At 49.5% G+C, this 24781-nt stretch overlaps 1 protein-coding gene across 1 annotated transcript in view; it reads right to left on the bottom strand.

Annotated features, from left to right (window-relative positions):
* The window catches only part of LOC147709986 (class II histocompatibility antigen, M beta 1 chain-like), a 224576-nt gene extending 209188 nt beyond the window's left edge, over positions 1-15388 (bottom strand). Inside the window, exon 1 of the mRNA XM_086919915.1 lies at positions 15267-15388. Coding sequence (XP_086776041.1) covers positions 15267-15381 — 115 coding nt within the window. The 5' untranslated portion in view covers positions 15382-15388. The remainder of the gene's footprint in view (positions 1-15266) is intronic.
* Between the last annotated feature and the right edge of the window lie 9393 nt (positions 15389-24781).

Raw genomic sequence — 24781 nt, 5'->3', positions numbered from 1 at the left:
TCCCAGAACGCACTCACTCCCGGGCACAGCCATGCCAAATGAAGGAAATCAGCGGACCCAATCCCGCAGCGCTCACACTCCGGGGAGCCACGTAGGCCGTAGCGGTGTAGCCGCTCTGGTGTGTAGTACACTCTCTGTAGAAATTTGAAGTGCACCAAGCGGTGTCTACCATTCAGCGAGACCCTGCGAGTGTTGGCGCAGCAGTAGCGCCACATAGCATCGTCTATGGGGGTTTGGAGATCTGCTTCCCACGCCGTTCTAGGGGCCGAAGTGGGTAATGCCTGATAAGAAGGCCTAAGCCTGTTAACCGCAGAGATCAATTTGGCCGGTGATTTCGTTCCGATAATGTACGTCAGTTCTGGGACCTCTTCCGGCTCCCGCAGTTCGGGGCCCAGTATTACTCTGCAGGCCGACCGTATCCTGTGATACTGAAACTTCTGCAGCAGCGATGGAGCCGGGGCAACAGGGGGGAGTTGTTCCCAGGTTTTCAGCGCTCCGTCCAAGAACAAGTCCTCCATTGTCTGCACTCCCAGGGCCTTCAGGGCCTCTACCACCCCCCTCTCATTGAGCGGATCCAACCACAGGGCCCAGGCTACCGGCATCTGCGGGGAGTACAGTAAGGGACACCCCCTTTCTCTCAGCAGCGCTTGCCACGCATGATTCGTTGCCTTAAGCGAGTCCATTCGCCCGATTGCTCGGTCAGTAGTGAGACAAATCGTGGCGGGTAAGGGAAGTGGGTCAGCGAATAGTTTCTCCAGTATGAGATGCGGAATGCGGGCATCCCCATGTATCCAGGAGTGTAAGTGGGTCGCCTGTGCCACCCTGTAGTAACGCTCCAGGTCCGGCGCCCCCAGACCCCCCATCTCGCATGGGAGCATCAGGGTCGTCCACTTGACGCGAGGTTGCTTTCCGCCCCAGGCGAGCCTAATCAGGACTTGGTTCAAGCGCCTAAAGAACGATTTCGACAGGACTACCGGAATATTAACAAAGAGGAAGAGAAACCGGGGTAGTACCACCATCTTCATAAGGGCAATCCTGCCCATCAAGGAGAGGGGGAGCTTAATCCAGGCGTCCACATCCTCCTCAAGCTTGGCGAACGCAACCCCATAATTATCGCGGATCAGGACCTCTGGGTCCGTGTGGAGTCGGATGCCCAGGTATCTCACGGAGTCATCCGTCCACTGTAGGGGATACTCCATCCCAAACGGTCGCGTGACTGGGGTCAGTGGGAAAGCAATGGATTTATCCCAGTTCACTTTGAGTCCCGACAGCGCCCCAAAGCGAACCACCTCCCTAAGTATCGGTGCTAGATTAGTGACCGGGTCCCGAACGTACAGTAAGGTGTCATCTGCATAAGTAGAAATGCCAACCTTGTATGTGGGGAAGCTGACACCCTCCAGGCTATGATATTCTCGCATGGCGCACGCTAGTGGTTCAGCCACCAATGCATATAATAGAGGGGACAAGGGGCATCCCTGCCGGGTGCCTCTACCGATGTGTATCGGTGCCGAGACCCTGTCGCCGAGACGCAGGCGGGCCGAAGGGTGATGATAAAGAGCCCCTATTCTCTGAAGAAACGGCTCTCCCAGCCCCAGTTTGCGCAGCACCCTGATCATGAATGGCCATTCGACAGAGTCGAACGCCTTCTCCATGTCTAAGAAGATCGCCAAGGCGGGGTTCTCCTGCTTCACATGCTGTATCGTCCCCAGCACCGTGCGGATATTATAGGTTAGGTTCCTGCTGGGTACGAAGCCCGACTGTTCCGGCGCTACTAAGTCCGGGACCAGCAGCGCGAGTCTGTTGGCTAGGACCTTCGCGTAGAGCTTCGCGTCCACGTTCAGTAAGCTCAGCGGGCGGTATGACCCACATTGGTCCAGGGGCTTCCCTGGTTTCGGGATCGTGACCAGCAACGCTTCCCGCATGGAGGTCGGCATTTCGCCCTCTTCGCAGATTGCATCAAAGAGGGCAAGCAAATGAGGGAGCAATAGGTCCCTGAAGGCTTTGTAAAAGCCCGCCGTGAGCCCGTCCGCGCCCGGGGCGCTCCCCGAGCGCATGCCGCTCAGTGCATCCAGGATCTCATCCTCATGGAAGGGGGCCATCAGGAATTCCCTGTCTGAGTTCTTAAGGAACGGCATCGAGATGTAATCTAAGTAATCATCTATCTCGGCTTCTACACCCCCTGCCCTGGCGCGGTACAGGTCCGAATAATATCGGCGGAACGTTTCCAATATTTGGTCCTCCTCCACCACTCGGGCGCCCTCCGGAGTCTGCAATTCATCCACCACCAATGGTTTACGGGACCCTTTGGCCATACGCGCCAGCAGCGCCCCCGGTCTCTCCCCCTCTCCATAAGCTCGAGCCGTGGCGTACTTCCCCATATAGAGAACTTCCCGATCCGCAAGTGCGTGATATTCCGCTAACATGGGCGCTAGGTCTTGTCCCGCCTCTCCTTCCGGGTCCGTCAGTCGTGCCCCCTCCAGGGCGGCTATCTTGTTCTCGAGCGTAGAGAGATCCCTTCTAATGGAACGTAGGACACTGGAGTGTTTGGACATGGCCATCCCCCTAATATAGACCTTGAAGGCCTCCCATACAGTAAAGAAGCTATCCACTGAGTTAATATTGGTGGCGAAAAACCTTTCTATGTCTTCCGCTAGTTCCCCGCGGAAGGCGTCATCAAGGAGCGCGTAGGGCGGGAAACGCCAAGTATATGGCGGTATCCCCTTCCCGGCAGTGGAGAGACTGAGCAATATCGGGGAGTGGTCCGATAACGTACGTGGAAGAACTGTACATGAGCTGATGCCACCCAGTACCGAGGAGGAGGCGAGCCAGTAATCTATCCTAGTATGTATGTTGTGGTATGCGGAGTAGTGCGTGTAACCGCCCTGTGTAGGGTGCTTCTCCCGCCAAACATCCACTAGGTCCAGCTTCGTCATTTCCGCTCTCATGTAGACAGCCGACGCTACTGGCCGCCTAACAGGGCCCGCCGAACGGTCCCTTTCGGGGTCAAACACAAAGTTGAAGTCCCCCCCCCATAACATTTTTGTGTGTGTGTGCGACCTACAGATAGCTGACAGTGCCGTGTAAAACTCCGGGCTATCATGGTTCGGGCCATAAACATTCACCAGGAGCAGGTCCAACCCCCTCCCCGTGCACTTAGCCACTACGTATCTGCCCTCAGTGTCCACAGTTAGAGGGGTAAGCTTCAGTCTCGAGGCAGGGTTAACCCAGGTGATTACGCCGCGGGCGTGTGAGGTGAAACCCGCTACTGCTATATTTCCCGCCAACCCTCTGGCCTGTAACATCTTACTGTGTACTGGCAGGTGTGTCTCTTGCAACAGGGCTACATCCACGTGGTGCCTATGTAGGAAGCTCATCACCTTCCTTAGCTTCCGGTGGTCATTCAGCCCCCGCACGTTCCAGGTTAGCAGGGACAGCGCGCGCACCGGCTGCGGGTGCCCAGATACTACAGCAGCAGACATCTTAAAACATAGCACATCATCTTGACTCCACCGGGAGACATCTGACCACCAAGCAGTACATCATCACACAAGGCAGGCAGACAGACACTCCGCCCATTCTCACACATCCTTCGCCAGTCATCCATAGCAAACCACAGGCCCTTCAATTCCCGAACAACAAACTCCTCAACTTCCGACCATCCACCCTCCCCCCTGACCCCTCCCCACCCACAGCTGACCACCCCCAACCCGGCCAGACAGCACCCCCCACATGTCCCCATCAATACAACTGCCCCAACGTAGCGGGCGATACTAGTCCCAACTCCCTGGGGAGTTCCTCAGCCAAAAGCACAGGGGCAAAGCGTGCCGAAACTGCGTAGTAACCACCAGTGGTGCAAAAGTTCACTTATCTCCAGTTCCGTTCCCCCGCCCAGCCCCCCCGTGTTGTAATGCCTCAAACTGGATGCACCTGGTTCCCCCCCCCGCCCCCCCACCCGTTTCCAATCATAACATAGTGATCACCTCACCGGCATAAGTAAATGGTACAACGAACAGCACGCGGCATGAGTCATTGCGCCGCTTCTCCATCCGTCTCCCGGCCATTGTTACTAGTCGAGTCCGGGCCACAGCCCACCACCGGGAGACTCCGAGTGCATCCACAGAGTCTTACTCCACAAATACGTTATGACAGGGAAGAAAGCAGGCGTGATGCCTCAGTCTTGTTCCTCCATCGGGGACGCCTCCCCCAAGTCCTCGCCGTGTCGCTGTCGATGTTCCTTGCGTTCTTTGGCCCAAGTTTTCAGTGATTTCTGCAGTTCCTTCGGGTCCGTAAAAAAGTACGATTTCCCGCCGGTGTTAATTCTCAATTTGGCCGGGTACAGCATCGCATAGTCCAGGCCCAGCTCGCGCAGCTGCTTCTTGTGCGGTATGAACTGACGGCGTTCCTCCTGTACCTTGGCCGTGAAGTCGGGGTACAGTGATATCTTCATGCCTTCCACCTGCAGTTGTCCTTTCTCCCGAGCCAGTCGCAGGGCCGTGTCTCTGTCCCTGTAGTTTAGGAGCTTGGCAATTATGGGTCGGGGTGGCAGACCAGGTTGGGGTTGAGGGCCCAAAGTGCGATGCGCTCTCTCCACTATGAACATTGGGGAGAAGGCCTCCTCCCCAAGTAGCATTTTCAGCAGGCGTTCCACGTAGAGCTCCATCTTGCCTGTCTGCGTTGATTCCGCCACCCCCGTTATGCGAATGTTCGATCTGCGGGAGCGCGCTTCCAAGTCCTCGGTCTTATCTCTGATCACCTGGAGCAACCTGCCGAATTGTCGACGGTCTTTGTCCCACTCGGTCTGTGCCTCCTCCGCTTCCGTGAGGCGCCGTTCTGCCATGTCGAGGCGTTCGGCATGCTTGTCCACACGTTCCGCCATGCGGTCCATGCGGTACGATAAATCGTCGATCTTGGAGCCCACCGCTTCTATGCTGTTCTGGATTCCTTTCTCCATCGCCGCTAGCAGCTCTCTAAGGTCCGCAGGGGTCGAGGACGCTGCACCACCCTTCGGGGAGGACTCCGCCGCCTGTGACTCCGGCCCCCTCGTTTTCCGGCGGTCAAACGAGAGTTTCGCTTGCGTTGCTTCGTTCTTCCCCATGGTGGGGGCTCAGCACCAGAGCAGATCTCACCCTGGAAATGTCCAGCAAAAGCCGCAAGCGTAGGGTACCTCACACTCCGCAGTCCCCGCTACGGTGGCACTGGCGGGCTTAAAATGGCGTCTGCGTCGCAGGAGTAACCTCCGGTGTGTTCCTCGTGTCAGGGTGCGCCAACCACCCAGCACAATGTCCGGCCTCGACTGGCGTGCTAATGTTAGCGTCCCTGCAGGGTTATCTTCCCCGCACCTGTTCTTCCAAATGAGCCTTGTCGGGCATGCGAATCGTGCTCCGCCCCAGTATCCGCGGGTTGCGCTCTCCGGCTCCTCCGGGTGTCAGGGCCGCACGTCAGGTGACGTCGTGCGGCCAGCGCCACAGGGCAGACCGCGGCTTCAGGCCTGGTCCGCGCCTCTCTCCGTCGCCAATCTTGTGCGGGTCGGTACTCACAGCCACCGGCACTCCGGGCCTTCCAATCGAGGCAGGGGGCCACCGGGGGTCACCAGGCACCGAACCCAGTCAATTCGGCATGTAGCAGGATAGTTTGCAGGATTTTTAAGGGGCTTAAGCGAGGAGCCGAGAGCTCACACGTCCGCCATCGACGCCGGCTAGCTCCGCCCCCCCAAAACACAATCATTTCTAAAACCAACTTTTAGTGTGTTTCCACGAATATATACAAAAGTCCCATTTCTATCTCCATGACTAGCAGAGTAAAAACGCCATTGGAAACGTGGTCTCGGCGTCCAGGAGGCAGAGCCAGCACAAGACGCGGAACACATTTCCGCTGCGGGTAAGTCGCTGTCCCCCTACCGCCCTCGCTTATTTAGTCTTTATAGTATCGGAATGACTAACATCTTGTCTCTCCGACACTGTTATAGCCTGGGATCTCCTGAGGGAACCTTTTTTAAATAATAATAAGGTAAGACCTCACATGGGGTATAACAGACTCTATCATGATTACAAAATGTGCTGAACACACCACTGCCGATTTTCTATCACGTTTTTCTATCACGTTTCTCTATCAGGTTCACAGACTCGAGTACACCTGATTAGAGGTATGTTACACTCCCTGTAATTGTAAATGTCTCAACCAGTCGCCACCATTAATTCGCCAACATGTCCGTCTTATTCTTAATACTCTAAATAGAGTTTGTCTTTTTATGAATTTGCATGATAAAAGGTACAATGTTTTTCCTTTTTAAATAATACACTGGTAAATGTCATTAGTGACCCCAACCCTTTCTTTAAACTTACAGGTGACTTCATAGAACCTCATAAGGGTAAGACTGTAATCAATACCTCTACCCTCCTACGTCACAAATAGTGATAGGTAGATCTTTGTTCATTGTTGTCCTTGTCCTGACGAATGCTCTTAGACCCACGGGCCAATAGAGCAGAAACATGTCGACTTTTTTGTCAATGCTAGTTATATATGCTATGGATTCCTAACCTTCCAGCGAGCATACCAATTTCTTTTAATTTAGTTATCCACCGATACTAATAAAATAAGAGTAACTCACTCGGTTGGAAACTATTTTATTCTTTTTTGAGCCTTTTTTGTTGGGGTTATACGAATTTTTATCTCTGGAGACTGCCACTATAAAAACCAGAGAAAGCCTCGGGCGAGGCTAGGCAATACACACTTTGTTTAACCCGATGATTGCTGCCAAAACGTTTGTGTGGGGCGGAGAACAACATATACCGCTTCTCGTTATACACTACGTTTATGAGGGTTTCACAATACTTTTCTCTGTGTAAAAGTGGTAACAAGTGTCCTATCCAATTTTGATTTCCTATGCTGAATCTCGGGGAACAGATAGGACAAGCTTTCCTCGTCCCTCCATTTGATTTATTATGAATATGAAGGAGCCTTTGTGGGTTTCCATGAGTCTAGATTCTCCTGAAGAGTCCCTTTCTCTTCTGAGCCCTGCTTAACACATGTGTAAGGGGGGGCCCTGTATTCATGGCCTCAATGTTTGAGACAAAAAATACTCCTGGATTTCTGAACACTGAGAGTAAAAGCATTAAGGTAACATGTTGTTCCAGCTTATATTTCAAAGCTTTACATAAACCTGCATTCCCTATGAGTGTTTTCTTTTTCCTGAATTAAACTTCTAATAAACATGTTTGTTTATCCATTGTTTGAATTAAATATAGTTATAAGCTGTAAATGGTCAGTGAAATGCTAAACGTACTAAAAATTGGTATGTTTTGCAATTTCTAGCCACACCCCTGACTCCGCCCACTGATTCAATCTTGTGTTATTCCCGCCCCCTGATTCTCCACCCACAGTTCCCCTACTTTTTTCCCCACTTCGACCACTGACGCTCACTCTGATAAACACACTCACCCGCGGGGCGTGTCTTGGACGGCAATGCGGACGGACGTCTAGCTCCGATGCCTCCAGAGCCCCGAGGCTTTCAGCCGCGAATATAGACAGCCAAATGAGTTCATCCTAGAACAAAAAGGAAATCGGAGCATTGCGGAAAGGTAAAGAGCCTAGTGAGATCCCGGACTAGCTGCCAACGGCGCAACATTGGAAACTTCCCCCTCCTGAAAACGAAGGAATCAGAAGCCCTAACAAGATGGCGGACGGCACGCGCGAGTGAAGAAGTGAAGAGATGAGCACAGCCCCAGCGTAAAGAGCCCCCGTAACCCCTCCAAAACTCCAGCAAAAGTCCACAAGAGCCAGCAACCTGTAAGCGACCCCAGCAGGAGCGCTCAAACTAGCTCCTGCAGCCGCCGGCCCACACCGGGATACCGGAGCCAAAACGAAACCGAAACCTAACACAGGGTGCGGCCATTTTGGAGCCAATAAACAAGGGGTGGAAGAGGGCTGGAAGCAATCAAAAGGGATGGCGAGTGCGAGTGAAAGAAGCTACGAGGTAGCGCTGACCCGGAGAGGAAAGCCCCCCACAGCCCCTCCAGTGACTGCAGAACGACACGCGACCTCAGCGAGAGCGCGCAAACAAGCTCCTACTGCCGTCAGACTACACCGGGCTACCGAAGCTAGGAAAAAAAACGAAACCAAAGTAACGCAGGGCGCGGCCATCTTAAAGCAAAACAACAAAGCAAAACAACAGGGGCGGAAAGGTAAACAGAGGGGGAACGCCGAGCGAAGGAAGGCAACCATCCCGCAGGGCACCAACTCACCAATAGCGCTCACCGACTGAACTTAAGGGGGATCAGTAGGGCAAGCGCCACGAGGAAGCGCCAAGCAAGCGGTGCATCTGCAAACTCAGCACCCCGCCAGCCCCAAGCAAAACGCGCCAGAAGTGGCAGCGATACACAGGCCCACAATCACAACACAACACAAGTGTAGAGCAAAACGAAGAAACACCTGTGCGGGACAAGTGGAAGGGGCTCCAGCGGACGCGCCACCGATCTGCGATAAAGGAAAATGAAAAGGGGGCAACAAGATGCACTGGGCAAGACAAGTAGAGCCCAACAACCACAACAACCACAACAAAAGGAAAAGGAAGCACTACAATAAAAGCGATGGCAGGAGCAAAAACGAAAACGAGGACGAGGAACATCAGAGAACCTAGCAGGTACAGAACGCTCCACACAGTCCCCACTCCAAAGACTGAACCAGCCAAGGCCCTAGCATCAATCCAAAAAGAAGGTAGACTAGGCAGCTTCCAATCCAGAAGAGGCATCTGCACGATGGTAAGCCACGAAGGAAAACCCAATAACAATTTGAAAAAACATAGGAAAGATTCGCCGGAGTCACCACTAAAGCAAAAAAGCGAAGCAATTACCCTATAGACGATCCTAAAAAGGGTAAATGAAGGTAATGCAGTGGCCAAACAAACAAAAATAACAATATACAACATGCAGCTGGAACTAACAGCAATAAGAGCAGACCTACACAGCACCAACACTAGAATAGAAGCAGCAGAGAGGCGCATAAGCGATATCGAAGATGTAACCTTCAAGAACAACAAAGCGCTATCAGAAAATTTCAAGATCGGGGAGGGGGGTCGGGCGCAGATATATGGGGTGTTCTTTACTTTCTACTCTTTTTCTTTCCTTTCTTCATTTCTTGACCACTACCCTCCACTAAGGGGAGAACACAAGCAACTACTAACAAGCACCGACAGACAACACCGCAACAGAGGCATAGACACCAAGACAAACGGAGCTCTGCACACGAGACAAACCAATAACACCAACAACAGACCACCAAGCATAAGGCGAGGGCCACAACACATAGAATGACACACAACCAGCAAAGCCACCTCTCAGCCAACATCAAAGTAATATCCTTCAACGTTAAGGGTCTCAACCATCCGGTATAAAGAACGAAGGTCCTGGAGTACCTTGCCAAACTAAAAAGTGATGTATATGTCCCTCAAGAGACAAAACTCTCTGCGGACAGCATAGGCCGACTCAAAGCTAACTGGATAGGGGAGGTAATAGGCTCGCCAGCATACAACAAAAAAACGGGGTCATTACACTAATTAATAAGAGGGCAAAGCTAGCACTAAAAGACTCATACGCAGACGAGGAAGGGAGGGTCCTGATAACCAGCCTATCAAAGGGAGAGGAGACAATACATGTAGCAATCATCTTTGGGCCTAACACTGAAGACAAACACTTCTGGAAGAGGGTAGAAGACCAACTGAGCACACTGCCGCAAGAAGACCTCCTAATAGTGGCGGGCAACCTAAACCAGGTCCTTGACCAAGCCATAGACAGACACCCACTAAGACAGTGCCACAGCTCACAAAGGGGGAGCACTCTGAAAAACTTGTGCGCTAGGCTTAAACTCAAAGACCCCTGGAGATTCCAGAATCCAGACGGCAGAGATTACACGTTCTACTCGCACCCCCATAACTCCTACAGCAGGATTGACTACATTCTAATCTCAGAATCACACACCCACCTCATAGACCAAACGGAGATAGCCCTGAGGTCCATCTCAGACCACTCACACATCAGCCTGACTCTATCAGGTAGACATAAGGAAAGAATAACGCGCAGATGGAGGTTTGACGACGACCTCCTCAAAAACACAAACGCAACGGCAGAAATAGAAGAGGCCATAAGAGACTACCTGGAACTCAATGACAACCCAGAAACAGATAGAAGTCCCCTTTGGGATGCCCTAAAAGCAACGATCAGGGGTAAAATTCTCTCCATCAAAGGACGAATAAATAAAGAGAGGAACAATAAGATTTCAAACCTGGAAAAGGAGATAAAAGGCCTGGAGACGGGCCACATAGCTAACCTAAGAGACAGGAACACCCTCACAACACTGACGAAAAAGAAGTATGAGCTGAACAAAATTCTTAGCGAAAGGGCGGGAACATGGCTAAACAAATATAAAGCCATCAACCTATGCACCGCCAACAAAGCAGGGAAAGCGCTTGCCTCATACCTTAAAAGCAAGCAAAGGCAACACGCAGTAGCGGCAGTGACAGACGCCAAAGACAAATCACAGACAGCAAACAAAGAAATCCTAAAAGTGTTCAAAGACTTCTACGAGCAGCTTTGCAAAGAAGACCAGACCCTAACCAAAGACGGCAGAGCAGCTCTCCTAGATAAGATCACAATGCCCACACTCACAGACACACAGAGATAGACACTCGAATCAGATACCACAAGCGACGAGATAGAAAAGGCAGTGGGGAACCTCAAGGAAAACAAAGCCCCAGGCCCGGACGGGTACACAGCGAGATTCTATAAGCAATTCCTACCCCTACTTAGACCCACAATGACAGAAGTCTTCTCAAGCTGCGTCCAAAAAGGCTGCATTACACCCACAATGGCGGAAGCCAACATCATAGTAATCCCAAAAGAAGGGAAGGACCGACAATATCCCAAGAACTACAGGCCACTTTCCTTGATAAATGTAGACTGCAAAATCTATGCGAAAATACAAGCGACCAGACTTAATACATTCCTACCCAAACTCATACACTGCTCGCAGGTAGGCTACTTCAAAAACAGGATGTCCCATAATAATACCAGACTGCTCTGCCACCTAATCAATCATGCTTCCAGAAGCAATAACGCTGCAGTTATGATTGCCGTAGACGCAGAAAAGGCATTCGACAGAGTGTCCTGGCCATTCCTGGACCGCTGTATGCAAAAATTCGGTCTGGGACCTAACTATAGGAAGATGGTGCTAGCACTATATAGCGAGCCAAAAGCACGCGTAGTAGTCAACGGCGGCACATCAGAGCCATTCACCTTAGAACGAGGCACCAGACAAGGATGCCCGCTATCACCGGCCCTCTTCCTACTTGCCCTAGAACCACTCCTAATTATGATAAGAGCCAACAAAGACATCACAGGAATGCCGATAAGGGGTGACACGGTCAAACTGGCAGCTTATGCGGAGGACATCCTAATCACAACCGAGAACCCAGACCAGTCAATAACCGCTCTTATGGCCACCATAGAGCAGTATGCACGCGCATCAGGATACAAACTTAACAGAGATAAATCAGAATGCAAACCCCTGAACGTGCACACAACCAGAGCGGTGCTGGGAAACTCGGGGCTAGCATGGCAGAAAAAATCCCTAAAGTACCTAGGCCTGCTCTTTGGAAGAGACCTCAAGACCACACTAGATCAGAACGAATCGACACTACTGAACAAACTGAGAGAGAGAATAGAGGCATGGTCACCCAAATTCATCACATGGTGGGGCAGAGTAGAGACAATCAAAATGATGCTAACCCCGATGGTGAACTACATGCTCAATATGCTCCCGCTGACCAACACAGATGACTTCCACAAGCGACTAGATAAACTAATAAACAAGTTCTTGTGGAAAGACAAAAAGCCCCGAATTAGCCTACAAAAACTCAGGCTTAGTAAAAGCCTAGGAGGCCTAAACATAACAAACTTTAAAACCTTCCAAACTGCCTGTATAGCGAAACAAGGACTGTACTGACTAACCCCCGAACAAGAATACACCCCAGCATGGCTCTCACTAGAGAAGAGACTGTTGAAAGGGCTGGAACCCATCGCCCTCCTCACGGCGACCAAACACCCCGAGATCGCCAACAACCCCTTACTCAAGAACACCAGGATCGCCCTCCTTAAAATAGACAAGAAAATGGACACAGGCATTAGGAATACTGAGTGGGAATCTATATGGTTCAACCCCAAGATAAAATACCGGGAGAGAACGCTAGACATACACTCCTGGTACAAGCACAGCATCTCCACTGTTACTCAACTATATACCCTAGGGACACACACCACCTTCGACTCACTTAAGAACAAATACAAACTAGAAGGCATCGAACTGTATAACTTTCTCAAGATAAAAGTGGCGATCACAAAGGCTGACCTCAGCAAGCAGACCCCCCAATCCTACAATATGCCACTAATCTAAACAAAACAGGACACCAAACATCGCACCTCTACAAATTACTGAGCCCAGGAACTTCCAAACTGAACAACAAGGCCATAGCATATTGGGAATCACTCCTAGACAGAACACTTAGCAAGAGAGAAAAGTCCAACCTCTGGACGTCAACTTCGAACAAGAAAGTCACCACCACCCTAGCCCAAACCAAATTCTGGCTAATACACAAGGCGTACTGGACCCCCGCCCGCCTCGCGTCCATCAGTGTCCGTGAAAACGACACATGCTGGAACTGCGACGGGCAGAAAGGCGATCTGGCCCACCTAATCTTCCACTGCCCCAAAGTAAAAAAATTCTGGCACAAGATAAGCAAACTTATGAACCCCATGCTAGGCATCCCCCTCCAGCTAGAATTTCACAGCTTAGCCTCAGGCTTCATGGCCCCAACAATCCAATCCAGAGAGGACAGAGACCTGACTGACCTCCTACTCACGGCAGCGGCCAAGACGGTCCTGAACAACTGGAAAGAACAACTGGATAGACACAGGGAAGACGTCCTTCAAGGCCTGGTTTAACTGGGTCACCTTCCTACGAGGAGCGGACACCATAACCTCCAACCATACACCCCAAACCCACACAAAGTGCGAAATGTGGCTCTCACTGGATAACTATCTGTCCTCACACAAGCCACCGTAGCCAACTAGCGGTCTAGTCAGCTCAGAACCTCCTGAGCGAGTAAAGATCCTGACCAGTCTCAATCGAAAACAAGCACTGTGCTCCATCCAACATCACAGCCATACATGTCTCCTCCTCTACTTTCTTTCCTTCCTTTCTCGCCGCCGGGGGAGACGGCCAGGGGCCGGGGCAAGAACAATCACCGACCATACGAGCAATATGCAATCCCACCGGCCAGAAGGTCGGGGGAGACGGCCGCGGGCCCAGACAAGAACAATCACCGACTATACGAACAATATGTAACCCCACCGGCCCAGAATGTCGTTGCGACCTCTTGCTATGTCTCCACCCCCGGGGGCGCTCCTGCTTTTCTGTTGACTATACCCCTGTATACTGCACCTTGTATATACAAATCTCTTCTTTTCAATAAAAAATTACTGAAATAAAAAAATTAAAAAAACACACTCACCCACAAGCACACACACAACACACCACATGTGATCTGTGCCGAGTTAGGGTCATCCACACCTTTACCCCATCCCCAGACCCCCTCCCTAGCTCCCCTCTTGCACCCTGCTCCCCCCTCCCTGCATCACTCCTCACTGCCACTGACCTTCCATGGTCCAAGGTGCTGAGCGCATGCACTCACTATAGCACGACGTCCGTGAGTACCATCTGTTTGTGCATGCATGGGTGTATGTTCTTTGCTCTATGTGCATGGATGTCGGTAGGCATGTTGCTCTGTCTGCCTATCGGCATGTATGTATCACATACGTCGTGTGTCTGTCTGAGGATTACCTCCTCACAGCATCCCTCGCCGCCCTGGACTTCATGTGCGCGTCCGCGGAGCCGCGTCTGTCAGTCTCGCTAGTTGCGTGTTGTGGCCCAGCACTACACGTCCCAGAGTGCATTGCTGTCTTTGGAAAGCCCAGGACTGCAAACAGCCTGTGTGAGGACATAGATGGGTGTGGCCACCATCCTTTGCGTTTGTGCACACCTCCATCAAGGGCAAACCCTTTGACTTTTACAGTGCTTGTTTTCTTAGTAACTTATTTACCTATAGCGCTTGCCGTTGCCGATAGTGCCGCAGCAGTGACCCTTTCAGTGGGATTCATTACAAATAACATTGGAAGGATGAACTGCAGTGAACACACACAGCACACCAACCCCCTGAGCTATCTTACGAGGGCCAGCTGCTCTTTCAGTTGAACCTTGGAAGGATGAACTGCAGTGAACACACACAGCACACCCAGTGTACACATACAGCACACCAACCCCCTGAGCTATCTTACCAGGACCAGCTGCTCTTTCAGTTTAACCTTGGAAGGATGAACTGCAGTGAACACACACAGCACACCAACCCCCTGAGCTATCTTACCAGGGCCAGCTGCTCTATCAGTTGAACCTTGGAAGGATGAACTGCAGTGAACACACACAGCACACCCAGTGTACACATACAGCACACCAACCCCCTGAGCTATCTTACCAGGACCAGCTGCTCTTTCAGTTGAACCTTGGAAGGATGAACTGCAGTGAACACACACAGCACACCCAGTGTACACATACAGCACACCAACCCCCTGAGCTATCTTACCAGGACCAGCTGCTCTTTCAGTTTAACCTTGGAAGGATGAACTGCAGTGAACACACACAGCACACCAACCCCCTGAGCTATCTTACGAGGGCCAGCTGCTCTTTCAGTTGAACCTTGGAAGGATGAACAGCAGTGTACACACACACACAGCACTCCCAGTGTACAGACACAGTACACCAACCCCCTGAGCTGTCTTACCAGGACCAGCTGCTCTTTCAGTTTAACCTTGGAAGGATGAACTGCAGTGAACACACACAGCACACCAACCCCCTGAGCTATCTTACGAGGGCCAGCTGCTCTTTCAGTTGAACCTTGGAAGGATGAACTGCAGTGAACACACACAGCACTCCCAGTGTACACATACAGCACACCAACCCCCTGAGCTATCTTATGGGGGCGGCCGCTCTCTAAGCTTGGTACGCTATATAAGAACGCAGTACCTTCGAGCCACTATTCCACAGGCCGCAGCCATCTTCCAGGCACTATGGATCCCGCACATCATAGACCCACGGCATTGGAGTTTGTCTTATAAGCAAACATGAGGCCACGTCATTCCCAGGCTGGGCGTTGAGAGGCGGCTTACCTGCAGGAAGCGGGCTGTGGATGACAAACAGGAGCGGCAGCACCTCTGCAGCGTCCCCGCGCATGGTGTAGCAGAGTGCGCTCTTGGGCACTGCTTTTCTCGCTCTCTTCTCCATCCAAGTGTTTGGGTCCCAGGGGTTCTTCATCCTCCTCCACCTCCTTCTGAAATCCGGGCCTCCCACAATAATCCTCAGCAGCCAATGGGCTTTCAAGCTCCGGCCATCCCCCCTCAGGGGGAGAAACTCGGGGTGTGATCCCAGGGGAAGTCCCGGCAGGGAGAGACGGCCTGGAGAGGGCTGACGCCCGGGTAGGGAGGAGAGTGATGCCAGGACACCCAAAGAGCCTCCATGCTGCCTGGTTTACTGCCAAGAATGGGCGAGCACCTCCTTGGCTCTCATGAACTGAACCTCACAATAAAACAGAGGCGCTCCACGGAAGCTGAACCCACAGACATAAACAGAGAACAACCAATGCGGTACAAGACTCATCCCACGCAGACCAGAGCACACCTGCTGGGAAAGCACCTGAAAGATGCCACTCTGAGCCCTGACCCAACTTGTACCTGCAGAACAGGACTGATCCCACGCAGACCAGGCATGCCTGCTGGGAAAGCACCTGGCCAATGAGGCACTGAGCCCTGATCCAACAAGGAACATCAGAACTGCAGCTGCACAGCCAGAACCTTCAATACAGGCCGACCACAACCAGACCAGCCTACACCCTACGGCGAAAGATCTGATGGATGCAGCTCTTCTTAACCCTGACCCAACTGGGAACCTGCAGGACACCAACCAACAATGAGACCAGCACCTTCAATAGAGGTCCACCTCAACCAGACCAGTCTTCACCCGACGGCGAAAGATCTGATGGATGCAGCTCTTCTTAACCCTGACCCAACTGGGAACCTGCAGGACACCAACCAACAATGAGACCAGCACCTTCAAGACAGGCCCACCTCAACCAGACTAGTCTTCACCCGACGGCGAAAGATCTGATGGATGCAGCTCTTCTTAACCCTGACCCAACTGTGAACTTGCAGGACACCAACCAACAATGAGACCAGCACCTTCAAGACAGGCCCACCTCAACCAGACCAGTCTTCACCCGACGGCGAAAGATCTGATGGATGCAGCTCTTCTTAACCCTGACCCAACTGTGAACTTGCAGGACACCAACCAACAATGAGACCAGCACCTTCAATAGCGGTCCACCTCAACCGGACCAGTCTTCACCCGACGGCGAAAGATCTGATGGATGCAGCTCTTCTTAACCCTGACCCAACTGGGAACTTGCAGGACACCAACCAACAATGAGGCCAGCACCTTCAATACAGGCCCACCTCAACCAGACCAGTCTTCACCTGACGGCGAAAGATCTGATGGATGCAGCTCTTCTTAACCCGGACCCAACTGGGAACTGGCAGGACACCAACCAACAATGAGGCCAGCACCTTCAATAGAGGTCCACCTCAACCGGACCAGTCTTCACCCGACGGCGAAAGATCTGATGGATGCAGCTCTTCTTAACCCTGACCCAACTGGGAACTTGCAGGACACCAACCAACAATGAGACCAGCACCTTCAATACAGGCCCACCTCTACCAGACCAGTCTTCACCCGACGGCGAAAGATCTGATGGATGCAGCTCTTCTTAACCCTGACCCAACTGGGAACTTGCAGGACACCAACCAACAATGAGACCAGCACCTTCAATACAGGCCCACCTCTACCAGACCAGTCTTCACCCGACGGCGAAAGATCTGATGGATGCAGCTCTTCTTAACCCTGACCCAACTGGGAACTTGCAGGACACCAACCAACAATGAGACCAGCACCTTCAATACAGGCCCACCTCTACCAGACCAGTCTTCACCCGACGGCGAAAGATCTGATGGATGCAGCTCTTCTTAACCCTGACCCAACTGGGAACTTGCAGGACACCAACCAACAATGAGACCAGCACCTTCAATAGAGGTCCACCTCAACCAGACCAGTCTTCACCCGACGGCGAAAGATCTGATGGATGCAGCTCTTCTTAACCCTGACCCAACTGGGAACTTGCAGGACACCAACCAACAATGAGACCAGCACCTTCAATAGTGGCCCACCTCAACCAGACCAGTCTTCACCCGACGGCGAAAGATCTGATGGATGCAGCTCTTCTTAACCCTGACCCAACTGGGAACTTGCAGGACACCAACCAACAATGAGACCAGCACCTTCAATAGCGGTCCACCTCAACCAGACCAGTCTTCACCCGACAGCGAAAGATCTGATGGATGCAGCTCTTCTTAACCCTGACCCAACTGTGAACTAGCAGGACACCAACCAACAATGAGACCAGCACCTTCAATAGCGGTCCACCTCAACCAGACCAGTCTTCACCCGACGGCGAAAGATCTGATGGATGCAGCTCTTCTTAACCCTGACCCAACTGGGAACTTGCAGGACACCAACCAACAATGAGACCAGCACCTTAAATAGCGGTCCACCTCAACCAGACCAGTCTTCACCCGACGGCGAAAGATCTGATGGATGCAGCTCTTCTTAACCCTGACCCAACTGGGAACTTGCAGGACACCAACCAACAATGAGACCAGCACCTTTCAATAGCGGTCCACCTCAACCAGACCAGTCTTCACCCGACGGCGAAAGATCTGATGGATGCAGCTCTTCTTAACCCTGACCCAACTGGGAACTTGCAGGACACCAACCAACAATGAGGCCAGCACCTTCAATAGCGGTCCACCTCACCCAGACCAGTCTTCACCCGACGGCGAAAGATCTGATGGATGCAGCTCTTCTTAACCCTGACCCAACTGGGAACTTGCAGGACACCAACCAACAATGAGACCAGCACCTTCAATAGCGGTCCACCTCAACCAGACCAGTATTCACCCGACGGCGAAAGATCTGATGGATGCAGCTCTTCTTAACCCTGACCCAACTGGGAACTTGCAGGACACCAACCAACAATGAGACCAGCACCTTAAATAGCGGTCCACCTCAACCAGACCAGCCTTCCCCTGCTGGCTAACGGTCAGAAGGATACAACTCTAAACAGCTGGCCAAGGGACACCTCATCAGGTCGAGCATGATCGAGCATGCACGCCCTGCTCTGCGATATCTGTGGTAGTCCAGGACAGGAGAGAAGCCCCACTACTCACCCACCTATATTTGTCATTGGCTTGTGTCTTTGTCCTTCCTAAATGCAGGCTTCTGATTCATTATGAGGCTTGTTAGTCCCTCCTTAGTACAGCCATGTCATCATTTGTATCCTCCCATGGCTACTGACCCCTTTACTTGGTTGTTACACTGTAGTGTTCTATTTTGTTTATTGAGTTTCTCCTTCAGAATTTGCCCATTCAGCATGTTGTGCGCACTTTCAAGGCAGCTGAGGTTGGAGGAGGCGGTGAGGCTGTAAATGCCCAATCCTGCGCACGAGCCAAGGGTGACAGGTCCGCCACACGATAGGCCATTATATTTATTTAATGCATTTTTATAAAGTGCGGATTTTACCCGAAGGTGTCAGAGCACTGTACAATAGAACCAGTTATGTTACATGAGAAAACTGTTGCAGGAATAGAACGAACAAAAATACCAAGACACAGAATCGGAGCGGCGCAGGCAAAAGGAACACAATCTCAAGCACAGCAAGCACAGACTGTACAAGCAAAAGATAAGAATAAATATGACAAATTATTGAATGACAAAAGAACTTCCTGGCGAACAATAGCAGGCCATAGAATCAAAACAACGCAGGCAAATGGAACACAATCTCAAGCACAGCATGAACAGACTTGAGCCTGTCGGGTGAAGATTAACCCCTTGGAGCCCGACAAGAGTTTGAGATGGCTTTTTAAAATATTTGTCTATTTGGTACTTCAGAGTTAAACATGTACTTTTGAATGTTTGTGCTCATAATTGATCAGCTTTTTTTTTTTAAAACAGTAGGGGTGTGGTCCTATGGGACCTGGCAAGACACTATAATCAATAATCAGAAAAAAGCGCCTAGTCTCGACATTCGAAACAGCTGCTGTTTATTTTAAAGCAAACTGTGGGCTTCGATTAATTAATTCTGAAGCTCCTGTTTTTTATTCACATACATGCATTCTCAAACATTTTTCAATTTCATACTCTGTTTACAAGTATGCACAAGAATTTGACACTTCCATACATATGATCAACAACAAATAATGATGTTGGTACTTAAACAATACATTGAAAACAAAATCAATTGCACAATTACATCAAAATATTAAACCCCGGAATAAATCGGCCTGTTACGCGACCCCAAGCTAAACAGCGCATTGTGAAAGTAAGGCGCCCAGAGTTATTTATCTTAATTCATGTAGACTAATTGGAGCACACGTTTGATTCATGCTAGCAAACCCCCTTTTTCGCCAGATAACACGGTGACAGCCAAATATATCGATCGCCTACAGCAGCCATTATTATCTTGAAGTAGGCTTCCATCACAGTTCCATTACAGTTCACAAGTAAGTGGATTGCTCAACTCATCTAAAATTATATGAAAATGTTCCCGTGCACAGCACAATTTTAAGACACAGTCAATCAGGTCCCCACTTTGTACACTGTCCTCGAGGAACAAATATGAACGCCCTAACAGATGTCCTGAACCTAAGTATGGCACTGTCTTTGAAAGACGATTCTTTCATCTTCAAAATCCCAACTTATAAAGGCTCAGAGTCAGGCTCTTATATAGATCATATCCTTCTCTCAGCTGGTATGGTTAACCAGGTTATAAACTTTGACATACTTGAAAGTATCTACAGTGACCATAACCCGCTCTACCTTGAGCTACAATGTGGACCTTTTGCACTCAGGAAAAACCATAGGGACCCGGGAGTACTAAAACCGGTTAATGGAAACCGCTGTTTGAAATGGACCACGATAAATAGTGACACCTTGCACGAGTCTGTCATAAAGTGTTGTGAACAAGAACTCAACCTCTGTGTTTCAAACACCACACCTCCCGAATCCATCTTATCTGCTTTTGTTGTGGTCACAAAAAGAATAGATCAACTGCTCTCTGTATCAACAAAAGGATCAATCGCTCAACAACCACGTTGGTTTGATCACACTTGCTCATCAGCCAGTCGAAAATTGAAAATCACCCTTAAGAACAAGACAAGAGATCTCGCACTTGTTAAGGTCCTGCGATCAGAATATAAAATAGCCCTGGCATCCCGTAAAAAGACAATAAAAAAGGAAATCTGGGAGTCATTGCTTGATCCCTCAACCTTGGGTAACAGCTCGAAGTTTTGGAGTATAATCAACAAGCCACTGTTCGACGATCCCAACGCTGCAAGTCTCGGAACTGTCATACCAGAGAACGAATGGATCTCCCATTTCAGTTTAATTTTCAAGAGCGATGCACCACAACCAATACAAGCTCCTAAACACCCTGAAGGCGCACCTTTGCACTTTACAGTTAAAGAAGTTGAAATGGGAATCCGTGGTTTAACAAATAACAAAGCCCCAGGCCCAGATGGCCTTCCCCCGGATTTATTCAAATCAAACATCCCCTTTTGGGCTCCTATTCTCACAGCGGTCGTCAACGCTGGGGCCGCAATTGGAGCTCCAAAGACCTGGGGAGCCTCTACCATCGTTCCAGTATACAAGAAGGGCGACAGATCCAACGCAGCGTGCTACAGACCAATCTCCCTGATTAATTCAGTTGCTAAAGTAGTGGGAGGGATTCTTTTAAACAGGCTGACCACATGGGCCAATAATAACAACATAATGGCATCCGCTCAATATGGCTTTAGACCGGGGCATTCAACAACAACTCAATGCCTGAACTTATATATGATTTGCGGCAAGTATACCCTGGCCAGAAATGGAACATTATACATGGCCTTCATGGACCTTTCATCGGCCTTTGATTGTGTTGATAGAAGCAAACTCTGGGACGTGTTACTGAACATGGGTGTTGAAAACAACCTGATTAATTTCCTGGCTGATCTTCACAATGATGCACGTGCAAACGTTCGTTACACCAAAGACTTGAAAGTAACTAGAGATTTCAACATCAACCGGGGGGTTAGGCAGGGCTGTATTTTAGCGCCTTTTCTTTTTAACCTCTACATAACTGGTCTTGAGGAGCATCTTTTAAAAACTGATACAGACTACCCCTGTATAGGGAAAAAGGGCGTCCCGGTTCTGCTATACACAGATGACGCCGTCCTCATATCCAGAACTGCTCTTGGACTTCAGAAGTTATTAGACTCCTTTCTCCAATTTATGAACTTGCGTGGCCTGAGCATCAACAACTACAAATCATTCGTTATGAAGGTAGGCTCAGGATCAAAAAAGTCCTACCCCTTCTTTGTCAACGGGGAAAAAGTACCAACAACAAAAACCTTCTCATACCTTGGAGTACTGTTTGACCACAAACTCACATGGGGACCCGCAATAAATAAAAAGAAAGGTGAATTAATAAGGACTAATGCCGGAATAATGGACTTTGCACGCAAAATGGGCAACACCCCAGTGATCGCCGTGACAAAATTATATCAAGCTAAAAGTATTGCGATCGCTTGCTATGGTAGTGAATTATGGGGCTTTGCCCCGGTGGACGCCCTGACAATTACTGAAAATAACTTTTTAAAACAGGTCCTGTGTCTACCAAAAAGTGTTGCTAATTTCTCCACTCATGAGGAACTGGGCATATCACATTTAGGGGACAAGCTTGCTGTAAACCCCCTGCTCTGGTGGCTAGAAAGCTGGTTGAATGATGCTATACCATTAACCCATAACATCCTCCAAGAAGCACTCAACTGGGAAGGGAAATTCAAGATACCCTGGCTAAAATACATCATAAACTGTCTTCAAGATCTGGGCAGGCTGGATCTCTTTTTACCACCTCAGCATGTATCCAAGCAAGATGTAACATATGTAAAGGACACTTTCCTACTGAAACGACAGCTTGCGAGGGAAGAAATTGAATTGAAGAAGGGTAGTGTAATGAGACATATTCTAATCAAAACTTGCATACAAATTGAACCATACCTATCCTGGCCCATTTCCAGATATGAGCGCTTCTTGTTGAGTAGACTTCGTTTTGGTTTATTTCATCTGATGTTAGCTGTACCGAGCGGAGCCCACAGAGGACAAGTGTTACCACCTTGCGGCTGCGACAACAAGTCTCCGCAAGACCTGGCACACTTTTTATTTATATGCTCATTTTATACAAGACCGCAGATAATATTTTTAAAACCTTTGCTTAAGAAACTGAACTATGTGCAAATAAAGCCAGCATTATTACATCTTCAAATGCTGCACTGTGATAGCACTTTCTTCACATGTAATTTTTTAAAATCAGCCCTGAAATTCAGACAAAGTATGGAAGGCTAACCCCCAGCCGAACTATATTACCCCCGTAAACAAGCCTTTGCCAAACAGTATACTTACATTTGACCGTGATACCATATATTTCTTCGTGATTACCTGTTTCTGTTGTTTTAACTCTTTTAAATATGACTTGTATATATATGTATTTTACTGCACTTTTATGACTGTATTTCACACAGTCGAATAAAGAACTTTGAATTGAATTGAATTGGACACAGTCAATCTTTTCTTTGAGTCCAGGGAAACTGAAACAAACCATAAAACGACTCGTATGTGCACAAACAACTACATACAACCACACCATTGTGAACCACGAAGGTAATACTTAATCCTCTTATAATGATTTTAATAATGAGGAATATAGGAGAACACTTGGTAAAACAGTGTTGTTTAATTGACAGGTACCACAGCATCACTCAGCAGCGAATATATGATGTCAGACCGCAGACAAACATACCGCATAACATCATACCGCAAATTTGATCCCGCAAGTACTATTAGGCCGCAAATAAAGAGAACAAATACTTTTTAAACGAATATGCCTTTAATATGCATGCCGTTACAACGAAAAGGCATGCATGTTAAAGGTATACTCGTTGTTAAAGTAGTTAAGGTAAGTAAGAGTACCCTACCCAACCCTACACTACACTGTAATGTAGTACCCCTGCACCACCCACCCTTGACACACAGTCCTTTTCCAACATTTACACTACCCAGCACGACCCCCCAACACTACCATAAAGCACTTTACTTCCCTACACATACACTACAACACTACCTTAATACACTACCCCCAGCATGACCCTACACAAACACTACAATACTACCCTAAACCACTACACCCCAGCATGACCCAACACTACACAAACACTACAACACTACCCTAAACCCTAAAACACTACACCCCAGCATGACCCTACACTACACAAACACTACAACACTACCCTAAACTCTAAAACACTACCCCTACATTACACAAAAACTGCAACACTACCCGAAACCCTAAAACACTACCCCCAGCATGACCCTACACTACACAAAAACTACAACACTACCCTAAACCCTAAAACACTACACCCCAGCATGACTCTACACTACACAAACACTACAACACTACCCTAAACCCTAAAACACTACCCCTGCATGACCCTACACTACAACACTACCCTAAACCCTATAACACTTCCCCCAGCATGACCCTACACTACAACACTACCCAAAACCCTAAAACACTACCCCCAGCATGACCCTACACTACACAAACACTACAACACTACCCTAAACCCTAAAACACTACCCCCAGCATAACCCTACACTACACAAACACTACAACACTACCCTAAACCCTAAAACACTAACCCCAACATGACCCTACACTACAGAAACACTACAACACTACCGTAAACCCTAAAACACTACCCCTGCATGACCCTACACTACACAACACAAACACTACAACACTACCCTAAACCCTAAAACACTATCCCTAGCATGACCCTACACTACACAAACACTACAACACTACCCTAAACCCTAAAACACTACCCCCAACATGACCCTACACTACACAAACACTACAACACTACCCTAACCCCTATAACACTTCCCCCAGCACAACCCTACACTAAACAACCACCACAACTCTACACTACACTAACACAACACTACACTACACAATAACTACCCCAGCACGACTCCCACCCCTAAAAAATTAACCCAAACCCCCTTACCTCTCTCGTCATCGTGGTTTTCAAAACGCAAATGCATTTACCATACATGCCTTTACAACGTAATTCGTTGTAAAGGCATGCGTGATAAATGCACATGCGTTGTGAAAAAATGCGGCATGATGGTATGCGAGGTCAATGACCTTGCGGGTAAATGGTATGCGGCCTGAAAGTCCGCGGGATAAAAAATGCGGGATAATGGCTGCAAACCCTCAGCAGTACCCCAGTATCACTCAGCACCACTCAGCATCACCACAGCATCACTCAGCACCACCACAGCATCACTCAGCACCACCACATTATCACTCGGCACCACCACAGCACCACTCAGCATCACCACATCACTCAGCACCACCACAGCACCACTCAGCACCACCTTAAGAAATCCAAGAAGTTCTGTCGGATTCTCTAGA

Source organism: Lissotriton vulgaris, chromosome 5, assembly GCF_964263255.1.
Source record: "Lissotriton vulgaris chromosome 5, aLisVul1.2, whole genome shotgun sequence".
Classification (NCBI taxonomy): domain Eukaryota; kingdom Metazoa; phylum Chordata; class Amphibia; order Caudata; family Salamandridae; genus Lissotriton; species Lissotriton vulgaris.
Note: the sequence above shows the minus strand (reverse complement) of the source record. Positions and strands in the feature narration are given on the sequence as shown.